General features: G+C 37.9%; 1 protein-coding gene across 1 annotated transcript in view; it reads left to right on the forward strand.

The window, feature by feature from the left end:
* Positions 1-701: 701 nt before the first annotated feature.
* Positions 702-16,175, forward strand: part of LOC143281490 (E3 ubiquitin-protein ligase SMURF2-like) — a 52,494-nt gene continuing 37,020 nt past the window's right edge. The window contains exons 1-3 of the mRNA XM_076586703.1: positions 702-890; positions 10,351-10,389; positions 11,019-11,127. Coding sequence (XP_076442818.1) covers positions 839-890; positions 10,351-10,389; positions 11,019-11,127 — 200 coding nt within the window. The 5' untranslated portion in view covers positions 702-838. The remainder of the gene's footprint in view (positions 891-10,350; positions 10,390-11,018; positions 11,128-16,175) is intronic.

Here is a 16,175-nt window from a genome sequence, read left to right on the forward strand (position 1 = left end):
CACGTTGCCTAGGCGTGCGCACCTGCACCTCAGTTCAAGTTCCTCCGTCCCCCTCCCAGAGCGGCCTCCTCATACACATCGACACACACATCATTTTATCATGCAGGCTAGCATTTACTGCTACCGCTGGTTACTGACAACTGATGATGATCATTGATGCGGTGATGGTGATGATGATGATGCAGTGCATGACGACCGTAACAGCAGCAACAACGTCTGAACCACATCAGTCTCACTGAAAAGGCTGTGACGATCAAGGCTTGAATATATATATATATATATATATATATATATGGGATCAGTCAGGTTTTCGTTGCTTCGTATTTTCCCACTTGTTCTATTTCTTATGCATGTTTTTTTTTTTTTTTTTTAATGTTTTTGTTGATTGTTGCCTGTTTTATTTTATTTTTGTTTTTGTTGATTGTTTTTATTCTATTTTATTTCATTTGTTATTTGGTTTTGTGAGTTCGGTTGCATTGAAACAACTGAATCGATCCGAGAGCGAATTACACTGTGAATGATTTTAGGTTTCCCGCGGAACTCAAAAAATTTCAGCTATATATAGACTGCAGGAGTCTTGTGTCACAGAACCCGACTTGAAACGAGTTGTTTGAGTTGGTGAAATATCATTCACGACTGCGTGACACTGACGACCTGACTGCAAGTCTTTTCCCACGACCCCAACGTTCACAGCAAAATGACGTCAGCCCGCCGTCTGCTTTTCCCGGACGTGACGACATGTCTTCATTTACATGGAGAAAATGCTCACAGGCAGATCGCAGTCGACACATTGTTTTGTGACGTTTGAGGATGTTTGAATTAATGTATTCCTCTCAGAATGGCTAGCGAAGGAGCAAGGAGAAATGGACCCATGAAAATTCGGCTTACAGGTGAGTGGGATAGTCTTTTAATAGAACACAATCTTGACGTGGAAAGACGAACATTTTCAAACAAGCACTTGCACAGTTGCATCTCAACATGGCTGCCAAATAGTCGATCGATGGGCCAAGGCTTTTCATAGTGACACACAGATCTGTTTCTTAGAGTCGTTTTCTTAATTGTCGTGTGGTAGACTGCTTTACATGTTGAATTGTTTCGCTACTTTGTCTGAAGAGGACGGAACTTACCGACTAGATCGCGTGTAATCAATCATGTCAGTGAGAAAGTTGAGCGTGTTCGTTCACACGTCTGCTAGAATTGCCAGAATCTGAGAAAGCAAGTTAGCAACACCAAGGAATGTTTGAGGAGAACAGATAGCATATCCGTCTGGTATAGTATAACTTGTACAGAAACAAAGTAACTACTTTTCCTGCCCACCACCCAGGGCGGAGTGCTGATGAATGCCTTCAGCTTGACACCCCCTTCCTGACAAAACTAAAAATACATGCACACTCACAAACACACACACACACGCGCGCGCGCGCGCACGCACACACACACACACACACACACACACACACACACACACACACACACACACACACACACACATGCCCTTTTATTCACGTATACACACACACATACACACTCAAAGATAAGGTGTCATACACTCTTTCATAAGTATATTGTGTACTCATGTAGATGCGCACACACACACACACACACACACACACACACACACATTCACACACAGACTGACAGAGATATGGTGTCAAACAATGTACACTATCTCTTTCATGCATATTGTGTACTCGTGTACACACACACACACACACACACACACACACACTGACAGAGATATGGTGTCAAACAGTGTACCCTGTCTCTTTCATGCTTCTTGTGTACTTGTGTAGATGCGTGCGCGCGTGCACACACACACACACACACATACACACACACACACACACACACACACATACACATGGTGTCATACTATGTAGACCGTCTCTTTTATACACTTATTGTGTACTCCTGTAGATCTATAAATACACACACACACACACACACACACACACACACACACACACATACACATGTGTGTGCAGATTTGAAAGATATATATGTGTGTGTGTGTGTGTGTGTTGCTAAAAACATGTAAATAATGTACTTATGTAGACTCATGAATTTGACACATGAATGAATGACACACAAAGAGATGTCAAACATAAAAGTATGTATTGATGCATGCAATATATTCGTGGTGAAACATGCATGAACTCTCTTTTTGCTGGAGCTTTAGTATGTCCACAGTTTTTGTCTGCTTACACAGTCTCATTTTTGTCTGAATTTAAATGGGGAAACCTCTGATGAAGCTGAAAAGGATATTTGCAGCTGTATGTGAATCACAAGATCCTGAATTTTTCAAGCAGAATTATAGCTGGAGTGCCAGTTCTGAAGTCTCCCCTTTGTTGGTTATTCAGCTTTGACCATGCTCCTTGTTGTTAAACATGTTATACTTATATATTAATACAATAATAGTGCAAGTAATAGTTAATTCTGTCAGGGAATTCAGTATACCCGCGCATCAGTTCCCATATTGTTTCAGAATATGTTCTCACTGTTCCATCAAACATAATTATTTGAATTTGGAATAACTGATATATAATAGTGATCATAACAAATGAATTTTAGAATAATAGAAACAATTTAAAGTTTATGTGTTATTTTTTATTTGAATGATATATTCATGCTGAATATTTATTTTATTGAGATAGATTAGCAGAATGGAATTGTGTATTTAACTATTTTGTAGTAAAAGAGTAAATTCAGTGACACACACATGCACCCGACAAGCAAATACACCTCACACACTCTCTCTCTCTCACACACACACACACACACACACACACACACACACACACACATACACACACACAAACACACACAAACACACGGAGTGATGCACAGTCTTATCGCAGTACATTTGTCCGCATGTGCATTTATAGAAAATGTTACTTTTTTTCCTATGCTCTTGTGCAAATGCTGAGATAGCCAGTGATTTGTACACCCATGTATACCCATGTATACATGTACACATCTTTGTATATTATTTTTTATTTCAATCATATTCATGAAGCAGTCTGTTAGACCAAGCTGACAAATTTATCATTTTATGCATTCAGTAAAATAATGACATTAACAGTCCAAAGAAGGTGAAAAGATTAAATAAAGGAAACCAAAAATTGGTCTTCCATACTCATACAGTCATAATCATAACCAGTTGTTTGTATGCACATGCTGTCACATACTCAACACACATGTGTATAGAAACACATTGTGACTCAAACAAATTACATATATTTGCATATACTTTATGGAAAATGACTACAGAAGTCTAGTATTGGAAGTCTATATCAGAACATGTGTATGATTTGGTAATACATGTATATCATGTGTGTGTGTAAGTGTGTGTGTGTGTGATCACACTTTTGTTTAGAATAAGATGTGGCAGTCTGATCTGTTGGGAAAAGGGAAGAGAATAGAAGAAAATATTTTGAAAATATGTCAGAGTGAAGACTTGGAATGAGAGACTTGGAGAGAGAGAGAGAGAGAGGGGGGGGGGGGGGGGGGGAGAGAGAGAGAGTACTGTCTACAAAATTTATCATGTGGAACCAGTTTTGGGTCCACAATGGCTGGTCTTTTCACAAACAAGTCATTACCTCCTGGTTGATAAATCAAACGGGTACATAACCACCTAGCCAGTCTGCTTGAACATGATCAAAGGAGCAGTCACAGTTTGCAAGGCTTTTTGTTTGGAGGGGAAAGCCAGCTAATACCTGAGAGGGATCTGTGTATGTCTGTGCTCTGTCTGACCCTGTTTGAGTGTATGTTGAAGGGTTTCCCATAATCTGGTGACCGGCAGCCTGCAGAACTTTATGTTCACTGTGTATTACTGGAAAGGTCAGGATAGATACCACACATAGACTGGCTGTTGTTCTGTTTGCTACTTGGTTAGTACTGCATATGTTTGAGTTTTTGTGGGAACAGCATAGGATAGATCAGACAGTATAATCATTATGAAGCTAAAGGTATGTGACTGCACGCATGTACATGTGCTTGATGAGCAGTCTTGAAATGCTACACATATGTTGATACATTTGCACCAGTGCATGTGTGAGCGCATCCACACATCAGTTTGGTTTTCTGAAATCTTCAAGTTGATCAGTATCCTTAGTCAAGTTTAAAGTCTGTTTTTTGTTGTTGTTGCTGTTGTTTTTCTTCTTTTGTTTTTATTATGTTATTTTAGGGATGGTTGAAGCATGAGGGGTGGTGGTGGAAGCACCGATTCATTGACAATGACAAATATATGCATGTAGTGTCAACTGATCAAGTGTCCCGAAACTTTCACACATAAATCATTCAGTGTCAGATGAGATTGAAGACCAAGTAGACCCTGTGTCCAAGTACCAGTACAAAAGACTCTGGTCTGTCTCAAAGCCAGGTGGAAGTTTGTTACAGGTTTCCTTTTATGCTAGGATTTGCTGGGTCACTGGGAGGCTTGTTGAAGTGTTGTGTAGGGATTCAATATGAGAGTCCCTTGGAATGAGGAGATGGCAAACAAGTGTCTGCAGTACTTCAACTTGTTGTAGGAGTGTGGTGGACTTGCATAAGCAAACACTGTCCAAGGCACTTGTAATAAAATATTGTCATGTTGACCTCCACCCTTTCATTTTGTAGAGCACTTGGTTTTGTCAGGTAAAATGTCAGTTTTGATGTTCTGTCACATTGTTAAAAAAAAAAAAAAAAAGAAAGAAAGAAAGAAAAAAAGTTACGTCTTGATTAATCACAAGAATTATCAAATATGATCAGAATTGGACTGCATTGTCAGCGTATTTTGGGACACAAGTTGTGTGGTTTACTGTTATCAGCCACTTGTACTCCAGAAGCCTTTTCTGGAGGTCTTAGTAATGTGAAGCTATGATTAAAGCATTATCTTAAAGTGCATTATTGCCACTAAATACCAGTGAGTAGAAATATAGAACATGTCCATTGACTAAATCAATGTAGGATCAGAAAATGATTATGCTGAACAATGCTTTTAACTAAATTAGTGTAAGAAAAAATTAACTTGCGAATAATGTTGTCTGAACAGTCTTGAAAACAGTGTTCTCTAAAGAGTCTTTCGTCAATCTCACATTTTCCCAAAGCATAAGAATAAAAAAAAAAAAAAAACATAATCAGAAACAATGTGTAATATTTTTCCTGTAATTTACTAATTATCTGTAGGACAACTGACAAATTTTAAGGGATTTCCATTAATTTTGTTCCAGCCTTTTGCATAATATACTGTGTATAAAGTTACATGCACAGATTTGTGCAATTACAAAGTTCTAATACAGTCCTAGACTCTCTCTCTCTCTCTCTCTCTCTCTCTCTCTCTCTCTCTCGTTGTGTCACACATAGGCACATTCTCTCTCTCTCTCTCTCTCTCTCTCTCTCTCTCTCTCTCTCTCTCTCTCTCTCTCACACACACACACACACACATACACACCTCTGATATATTTTAAAAAAATTTAATTTGTTCATGTTGTCAAACTTGTCTTATGGCTGTGCCATGTATTGATGTAATTTATTTTTTAAACAAGACTGTTTAAATCAAATCATTACATGCTACGCATTAAGATTTTCTGCTGAAATACCATGTGTTATGTATTTATGAAAATTATATGAGAACTACTCAACTAGAAAGATTTGCATGTCAAAAGCTTAGGCTTATTTTTTTAGTGTTGCCAGTGTATTGTAACAGACAATCACCAAAATTTGTGTTCAGGTTAGCACTTCTAATAATAGCCATAATAAAGGTAATGTTCGCAATTTTCTGTCTTGATATCAATTTGAACCCAAATTGTTTCATGCCCTTTGAATTTTGAATTGTGTGTTGCATTGTGAAATCTGTGTATGAGGCAGACTGGAAAGTTTTGAACAACAGTGAGAAACACAATGAGTTCTACCTGCAACCTGAGACAAACACAGGAACTATGATACAGAGTCTGTCATTCTATGATGTTGTTGTATGAGGACAGATGTATTGTACTTGCACAGACTGACAGAGGCATTTGTAAACATGTGCATCTGCTCAAACATACACACATACTGATACAGAGAACATGATAGGAAAACAAATGTTTGTTCGTTCTTTAGTTTAACGTCTTTTCACTGTAAGTGATATTAGAGGAGGGTAGGAAAAAAATCGAGTGGGTGGAGGGGGTGGGGAAATTACTGTGTACGAAAGTGTGTGTTACATATAGAAAATGATTGATTTAAGTTTTGTTAAAAAAAAAGCAAAAAAAAAGCATAACAGTATAACATATTTCTAATGAAAACTAACAACTATATAACAGTGAACCAACTGAAAACAGAAATGTCAAATTTATCAGATCACATAGAAAAGATTGATATATTTGTCAGAAAGTTGCATAACAAGAGACATGTTCAAATGACCAAGAATGAAATTAATCATGAGGGCAGGTCAGGCATGCTCAGGGTTTTTCCAGGGCTTTAGACAGACAGTCTCTTCCTCTGTTCCCAGCAGAAGCAAGCTGATTGACACAGGAATGCAGACAGGTAGCTCCACATTGTCTGGACTGTTGTGGCTTATCAGCCACAGGGCCCAGGGTGGGTGATCAATTTTGATCAGTGGGATAGCTGACTACAGTAAAGTCGATGGAAAGTCGCTGTCTCAGTATCTATCACTATCGTATCAGCATGTCATCTTCACATTTATTCAAGCTCTTGTTTCTGTGTGTTTGTGTGTTATAGTGTGAGAATATGTGTGTGTGTATGTGTGTGTTTGCATATGCATGCTTGAGCACAAGAATGTGTGAGACGATGTAGTTGGCAAGTGCATTTGAATGCATGACTCTGTGTGTGTGTGTGTGTGTGTGTGTGTGTGTGTGTATGGGTGCTCATGCATTTCCTGTAGCATGGTGCATTTATAGTTACAAGTGTTCATGTGTGCTTTAGTGTGTGTATACATGTCCAAATTATAAGAAATGGGAGATGGAGATCATCTAGTAGAAGCCAGTAGAACTAGAATTCTGACTTTATTTCAGTGTTTATGCATTGGTCAGGCATCTGCTTTCAAATGCACTCATTTTATAAAGAAAGATTTTTAAAAGAAAGTATGGTGTAGCTTATATTTGGATCAGTGTGCACTTGGATGCCTCCTTGAATTGAAACTGAAACTGACGTTGAATTGTACAAAGTGAATGTACTTCCACCCACCAGATACTAGCTTATTGAATGCCAGTGCATCAAAGGTTTTGGCTGCATTGCTGTCCAGTGTTGGCTTTATTATAGCCTGGAGGAAAATATTCAGTCACATTGATCTCCACATTCCACAGCTGTGACTGAGACCCAGACTGTTGGTGGAGTTGACATGCAGTGGGTTGTCTTGCAATTGACAGCCTACACTAGTTACAGGCACATGATATATTTTTTATCACATATACATCATATGTAATATATATCATGATTTTTTTTTTGTAATTTTAATCAATGTTGAAATCATGACCTGCCAGTTTTCAGTGAAGGTGCAGGCCTTGATTTATTGTAGAGTGGGAAAGAAAGGGGGAAAAAATGGGTGTGCTTGTAAAATGTCAGTGTACTCACGCATGTACACAAGCACCCCGACAATTCCCCTGCTTCGCACGCGTGCGCGCGCGCGCACACACACACACACACACACACACACACACACACACATTTCCATTTCCATTTCCATGGTACTAATTATTTTCTTAATTTCTTTTTCTTTTTTTTTCTTTTTGTTCCTCTCACTTAACCATGCATGTGAATGCAAGGTGTCATGCTTGTTCGCCGCTTTACCTTGTGAGCACAGGGGATTGGCATTCGAAGCATGGAGCGGAGGAGGTCTATGTAAATTAATTCTATCCAATGATGTGTGAGCTGGATTTGAAAAGGCATTGCTAAGTAGACCCCACTAGTACTTCAAAAGGATCAGTTGAAATTGTTTAAACATGCAAGAGACATGTTGGTGGGGGTAATTTAATTTTTTTAAGAGGGAGTTGGTAGAGTTACTTGGTTTTCATGTCAGTAAAAGATGAACAGTTTCCAGATTCAAGAATGGTTCTTTGGTTTTATATATATATATATATATATATATATATATATATATATATATTCCCCCCCACCCCCACCCCCCCAGTGTTCTCTGTCCCATCCTTGTTTGCTCATCTGTGTGGGTGTGAATGTCACTGGATATTTGATTACTTGTAACCTTTGACAAAGCTTGACTGTTGCCATGTTGGCAGAATATGCTCTGAATTATAGAGTGATAATGCCATTTTGTGGACATTTCTCCCTGAGTATGACTGTGACTATGGCTATGACTCATAATGAGAACTCTTTAAAGGCATTCCATGATGCTGGCTGTCAATGACTGAATGAGTGTGGTTTTTATGACTGTATTGGCTATAATCTATTACCAATAAAACCTGTCTTATCTTCAGATTACCTCTTTAAGTCTTTATTTCAAGGGGGTAAAAAGAGAAGAGAAATTGTCAGCACTTCATTCACTTGGAATTTCAAAAGAAAACAGAGTAAATATCAAAAGAAACATGGAGGTTTAATATTTATGGTTAAGACATGACAACATGAGTGTTTAAATGTACTTGTTGCCAATGTTGTGGCAGTGGTTGCAAAATTTCCCTGTGTTTAAAAAAAAAGATATCATAGACCATCATAGACCATGTTTCAGTGTACTTGTCGCCAAAGTTGCGGCAGTGGTTACAAATTTCGCTGTGTTCAGTTTGACAGATCTGATTAATTGGTGTGGGCAGGAAACGAAGAAAGTGGGAGATGAGTTCAGGATGAGGAAGGGTAGGGGGAGGAGTGACTCTGTTTGTGTTCAGTCATAAAACAAAGTTGGGGACAGGATTAGCATTGAAGAGGGGAAGAAAGGTGGAGAAAATAGTGTACAGTGAAAGACACTGACTTCTTTTAACACATGAGTCCAAAAAGATCTGCATAATGACAGTAAGAGACAGTTTGAAGTTTTGAGTTTCCAGACTTGAATATTATGCAAAGTTAACGGAAGTTATTTAAACAATTTTTTTTTCTATTTTAACTGCTGCTTAAGTTGAGGACCACTGACGAATTTCCAGAGTTGTTTTTGTTTTTGTTTTTTTCTTGGGAGCATGGTGAAATAATGCTGAATTTCCAGCAAACAGTGGTGTTGTGCAATGTAATGACCACAAATCAAAACCAGAAGTGCATTCTTGCATGTGCAGAACTTTGCAGTGAAAAAACAGTTACTGTTTATAAGCCACTTCGAATAACTGTCAGTTTTTGTATAAAACATAGGGTTTTTTTTCAGACACATTTTTGAAGCTGTTTCAGTGTTTGTGGTGCACTCATACCTTGAACAGTCGTTTGTGTATTCGATGAGAGGACACTGATACAGCATGTCCAGCCTGCATTATTTCAATTATATCTCAATGTTTTAACATCTTTTGGCAACAGAGTTTACATACTTTTATGAAGTGATCCTTTATTTTTTGTGAAGTCTGTATTTTTATGTTCAGAATTTAGTATTCACTGTAAACTACCTTGTAAGCGCTCACCCTTTCTTTGCACAAATCTCACCCTGATGTAAGGGGTGGGTGGGTGCAGGGAACGTTACCCTTTGTGTGAGCCCTTACTTTAGTTCAGGTGTCCTATTTTTTATTTCTATATCATATGATCAATGATATTTACCTCTGCACCCCTATGTAAAGCAACGTAATAGCAGCAAACTGAATTATCATTAGTTCATGATTTGTTTTGGGAGGAGGGGATCTTTTTTTTTTTTCTTTTCTCTTTTAAATGGTGGGTGGGCATTTACAAGGTATTTGCCACATAGGTTTTAGCCCAAAATAGGGTGTGGGCTTTTACCTTATACTGGGAGTTTACAAGGTGCTAGATAGATTGCAGTACTTTCAAATTCAACCCTTTCTGCAATGAGAGAACTGAGTACACACACCCACACACACACACCCACACACACACACACACACACACACACACACACACACACACACACACACACACACACATTTTGATGAACAAATATGTTGCCAAATCCACTGAAATGAAAAATATCACAAACACATGCAAAGGTATTTATAACTAAAGCTGAAGTTCAAGTTGAAGCTGAGGACCCCATTTAATCTGACTTATTAGAACAATGATTAGTTATGGCCAGATCATGTTGATAATTATATATTTTAAACTTCCTGTGTTGGATTTAAATGGACATCACACATGATATACAATGGGCTTGTCTCCACTTTTTTTCTTCGTCTGTATGCTTTTTATTGTAAATATGGTTTGATATTGATGTTTTTTGTTATTTTTGTTATAAATACGTTGATATATATATATATATATATATGCTTTTGTATTTTGCAGTTTTGTGTGCCAAGAACATTGCCAAGAAGGACTTTTTTCGTAAGTATTTTTGTATCCTGTATTTCAAATTTTAGTTGGGTGTATCTAGTGTTATATGATGGCTCTGTTGAGAATGATCAGTTTAACAGAAAATAGTCTGAATGGCAGTGGTGTGTGTGTGTGTGTGTGTGTCTGTATCCATGCATGGCTCTACATCCCATACTTGTGTTTTCAGTGGCAGCATCTTAGATACCAGTCAGTGCATATTATCTCCTGTCTGGACTGCATTCCTTTCTCAGTGCTGCCTGCTTTTCATTACCACATGAAGGGCGAGGAATGTTAACTGCTTTTGCTGTGTCTCTCTGCAGTGCCCATACAAGAAATAAACAGTGGTCACTGTGTGTATGGGAGGTGTGTGTGTGTAATGTGTGTGTGTGTGTGTGTGTGTGTTCACATGCACATTTATGTGGGTGGGTGTGGTTTGACTGAGGAGGGAGGAGGAGGTGGGAATGTTAGTTTGCATTTGCTGCATATAAATGTTTACATCATTAATTGCATCTTTATCTTGTCTACCAAATTAAATTCATGGTGGTATTTTAAATTTTATTTGCTGTTCTGCCACTTCAGTATAAAAATTCTCTGTGTTTGTGTGTGTGTGTGTGTGTGTGTGTGTTTTGCTTTCTGTATAGGTTTGCCTGATCCATTTGCCAAGATCAGTGTTGATGGTTCTGGTCAGTGCCATTCCACAGAAACCTGCAAGAATACCCTTGATCCAAAATGGAATCAGCATTACGATCTGTAAGTAATACCACTTTACTGAAAACACAGTGCAGCTTAGAATGACCTCGTATTGAGCTGTTGCAAGATAGAACCTTATTTTGAATGTGGTCAGAATGATTAAGTTAATATTTTATTTGTGTTTCTACCTAACTTAGAAATGACAAAATTTGTTATAGGCACAATATGACTATAACATATGAATGCTTGTTTGTTTTTAATGTATGTTAAATATATGGTTGAAAACCACTCTGCAAAATCTTATGCTATAATACATGTTTATATATACATTACAGTTTCCATGCTCAGTTGATATCAAAAGGCTACAGCAATAACATATTGTTTTAAACATTTTATTGATTTGGAATGAAATATTTGGTATTAAACTTAAGTGGACTGCTTTCAGTGAGTATATTCTTGAACAGTCAATACATATAATTTTTATTTATAACTCTTCTTGAAATTCACACTAATCGTTTGTCACCAAGAAGTATTTCTGAGAAATTGTCATGCATACACACACAGTGCTACATGCACATACTTGCACACTTGCTCATACACACACACAATGCTGTGCAATGCAACACATTGCATTGAGACACAGAGAGACCCAAACATGAAAAGGAATGCAGACTCAGACCACCAAAGGAAAGGAAAAACAGGGAAGAGGGGTGGGGGGTACCTGGGTATATGCAGAGCAGGAAAAAGAGACAGGAAAAGCTATCCAGTATAGAGAGGCTGTAGGGATTGGTTTGCTTTCGGGGTTGTTTTTTCTTTTTTTTTTTCATGCATACCAGAGCAATGTTATCTGAAACTGATGCGTCTTTCATGAAAGAAGAGGTGTTCTGTTTTTCTGTTGTTCTTGTCTGAAGCTACTTGTCAGCAGAGCATGCTTGTTTTGTCTGCTGTGTGTCTGCAGTGCCCTTCCAGTTTTGTCCAGGACTGGGAAGAGGGGTTGCTTGTTTTGAGCCTTATGTGAATGTGTGTGTGTGTGTGTTTGGTGTTTTTTGTTGTCATTGTTTGTTTTTGTTTTCAGACTGTTATATCATTTGTTGCATTTCATTTGATGATTACTGTGAATTTGATTAATCAAGGATAGATTGATTTTGATTGATATCGTTAACGGTATGGCACTGAATCATTCATCATTATTAAGAATTTAACTGTTTGCAGCTGCAGTATTGGCATGATTATCACAGAGGCCCCTCTGCAAATTTAAAAAAAAAATTTTTTTTAAGTCGAAATAATTTAGGCATGGTACAGTTGCAGACACGCAGACAGATACAGGTACATTGGAAGTACCGGCATTCATAGCGTTCATTGACAGACAGATGGATAGATAAACAGACAGAATGAATGCTGTTGACCCCTTTTATGAACAGAGCATGCTTTAAACATTTGAGGAAGGACCACTGCCATCACCAAAGATAGGCTGAAGTGTTTTGGTTAAGAAGTAGACATGTAACTTGACAGGACAGCTCATAGCAGTGTCTTTTGTGTTAGACAGGCTGATGGTGATGCGTTTCATCAACATATCCAGTTACAGGGTGTGACTGTAGATAAACAGTTTCGAGAACCAGTGGTGTGTTGTCAGCGGTAGAGTAATAAATATGTGGGGGGTTGTAAGGAGCATGGATACAAGTTTATAGAAGGACTAATGTGCCCACACACGTAACTTGTCATACATGCACATGTACATTTTGCTCACCCACGCACACACATGCATGCATGTGTGCACATGCATACCTGCACACATCATTGTGTAAAATGGGCATTTTTTCACTGTTTGGATTCTCCCTCTGCCGCCATCCACTTGCACACTTACAAAGCAAACTGACGAAGCATGTGCATTAGTGTACTCTCTGTGACCTGTCCACCAATAAGTATGTAATATGTTTTCTTGAAGGAAAGTAAATGGAGAATATAATTATCATTAGTTCAATGTTGACAGGATGAGAAAACATCCAATCAGGGGAAGATAACTCAGATTTTAATACAACAACAACAATCAAACAAAACAAAACTTTTTTGAAAAAAAAAATCAAAGTTTGTTTATTTTATGGGTGGAAATGGTGCTAAAACATTAGCAAATGTATTAGACAAAACAACCAAGTGCAATTATGTTGTTTTCCTCCATCATGTTGTTTTAAACATAAACACTATACATAAACTCTAACATACATACACCCTCCCACCCAAACACTCACAAACGCTATCACACAATATTACTACACAAAAGCTCACTGTAAAGTGTAAGCAATATTTCTGTTTGAAGTTTTCATCTGGAGGGTTTCATAGTAAATGAAAACCCTAAAATGAAGGTTTCAAGCTAAAATATTTGTTTTTTATATACCCAGTTCTAATACGACCCTGCCTCCTTCATGTTGAAGTACCATATAGCATGTTATCATCATCAGGATAACCAGAATCACTTCTGTTGACCAAGAACAACATTACTTTCATTTTCTTTCACATTTTTGGTGTTGCTGTTGTCGATGTTGTGAGGAAAATCAACTACCTTTTCTGTACCATATGTCTTGGAATCCTACTCAACAGCTCTTCACTTTACAAGACACAATTTTTTGACAATAAAACCCACGAACAAACAAAAAACGCAACAAAATTGAGCCAAATTGAGCCAAAACTTGCTGAGATAATGCTTTTAACATATATCAAGGCAGGTAGCCACAATTTCAAGGAAGTAAGCATATTCAAATGACCGACTGGATTGTTGATAATGCAGTTACCCTTAAACCATATTATATCTGCAGTCAGAAGTGAAAGGCTTAAATGGCATGAATAGATTCATTGCTCTGAAAGTTTTGAGGAAAGGTTGGGAGGTTAGAGACATTATTTCGTGTCCATGTTGGGGCTTGCCCAGTAATGATAATCCTGGTGTTGGAAGGGTTTTCGTTTTTGGTTGTGTCAAATCTTAGCTGGCAGATAATATAATGATATTGTTGCATGCAGTGAGTGGACTGCATGGATTTGCAGAGTAATTTCAGAATCCTGTAGTGATGTACCACAGTTTCTCTAATATTGTCTCTATACATCAGTGACTCAACAGTAAAACTATTGGATATCTTCAGATCTGGGTATAAATACCAAGAGAGTAAAGCATATGAATATAAGGTCACACCAGAGATCTCCTCCATGTAAACGGACAAGACAATCCAATCTGGAAAGAGATATTGTTCTGCCCGATTAGACTCTCCCAAAAGACTCAGTATCATGGAGGAAAAGAATATTTAACATGATGAAGGAAAAGAATATTGAACAGTTCATCTGTACAGTGCCCCAGTGACACAGATTTGAGGGAGAAGAAGAAAGCACTTCAAAATGAAAGTTAATTTCTAGAATAGTGAAGATATGCTGTGATTGTGCAGTTGTGTAATTAAGCATTTTGTCATGGACTGTGAATGGTTTGAAATCTTGTCCTTGCACTGTGATTTTCCATGCTCATGTGTCTAGAATTTTGTTGTGTGTTTCAGTACTGAAATATATATATAATATAGGCTTCAGTTATTGGTTTCACAGAAATGTTGAGAGATAAGAGTTACACATGTATTGCAACAATTCTTTACCCAGCCATGTTAGGTTGTGGGTGGCAGTTCAGTTTGTAGTGGAAGGGAAACAACCCCATCAGAGCAAGTTTTTTGACCTGGAGAGACTTGCTTGTCTGTGAAAGGAAGGACAACTCATCAAGGAATATTGCTTCATGGTACTGTGCTTATTCCCCTTACTGGCCTAAGCATAAACAGTATTGATCCATTCTGCATTCCAGAATCACATTTGAAAAAGGTTAAAGAAGTATTTGAACACTGATATATTTTTCTTTTTTGAAGAGCCTTTTACACACACACACACACACATACACATACACATACACACACACACACACACACACACACACACACACACACACACACACACAGAGTTAACACTTTCAGAGATAAACAATTTTTTTTTTTACATAATGTGACCCAAATTCTCATACATACACATTATTTCCACAGCATATGCACACACACCTCAGATGCAGATTCACAGCATATGCACACACACACACACACATACACACACACACACACACACACACACACACACTGAGTAACATGTATTTATGATTCATTATAAAATCATTCTCTTGGACTCATGTTGCAGAGAGTCAAACAACACCAGCTTAGAAAAGCAAGAGCATTGTCACCCCTTCCCGCCACACATATGTGCGAAACTTCCATAGTCTGCATGTTATTCATTTCCACACCCACACGAATTGAGTAATTCACCGTTATACTTTTAGAAACTACCGCATGATAACAGCTAGATGCCATCTGTAAATAGCGTTCGATATTTTTACAGCTTGATCACTGTCTGCACAAAATCCTGTATTGTACTTTAGGTCAGTAGGTTTATAAAGTGTACAGAAAATGAAAAGAGTTGAAAGCAAGACATTATTACCATTGATCATGTTGATGTGTTAGTATTGTACCAGAAAATGAGGCAGTGCCATATTCTGAACTTTGTGGTATTGCTGAATGGTTATAGGTGTTCCTGTGTTGTATTGTAATTTGATAGATATGTGTATTGTATATTTTTTGTATTTAGAAAGAGTGCCTGAAAGTTTTTTGTTACATGTTTTCCCAGTTTAGTTGTTTTGTTGTTGTTGTTTAATTTTCAGCCAAATGTTTAGCCATTATATACTTGAAAACTCTCTTTACAACCAAAAAAGAACAAGATCCTTGTTCTCTCTCTCCCTATTACTCCCGTATTACATATGCACACACATATGTGTTCGCACACACTCACACACACACACGCGCGCATGCGCATGCGTACACATACAACACACACACGCACACACACTCACACACACACACACACACACACACACACACACACACATGCGCATGCGTACACACACAACACGCACACACACACACACACACATATTCATGGGCATAACTGCCATAAGCCTTTTGTCTCTTAATATATTTCACATTTACCTTTAACCCTTTCACCGCCAGTCAGTTTAGAGTGCAAATTAACCTTGTGCAGGAACCACAGAA

Source organism: Babylonia areolata, chromosome 1 (genome assembly GCF_041734735.1).
Source record: "Babylonia areolata isolate BAREFJ2019XMU chromosome 1, ASM4173473v1, whole genome shotgun sequence".
Taxonomy (NCBI): domain Eukaryota; kingdom Metazoa; phylum Mollusca; class Gastropoda; order Neogastropoda; family Buccinidae; genus Babylonia; species Babylonia areolata.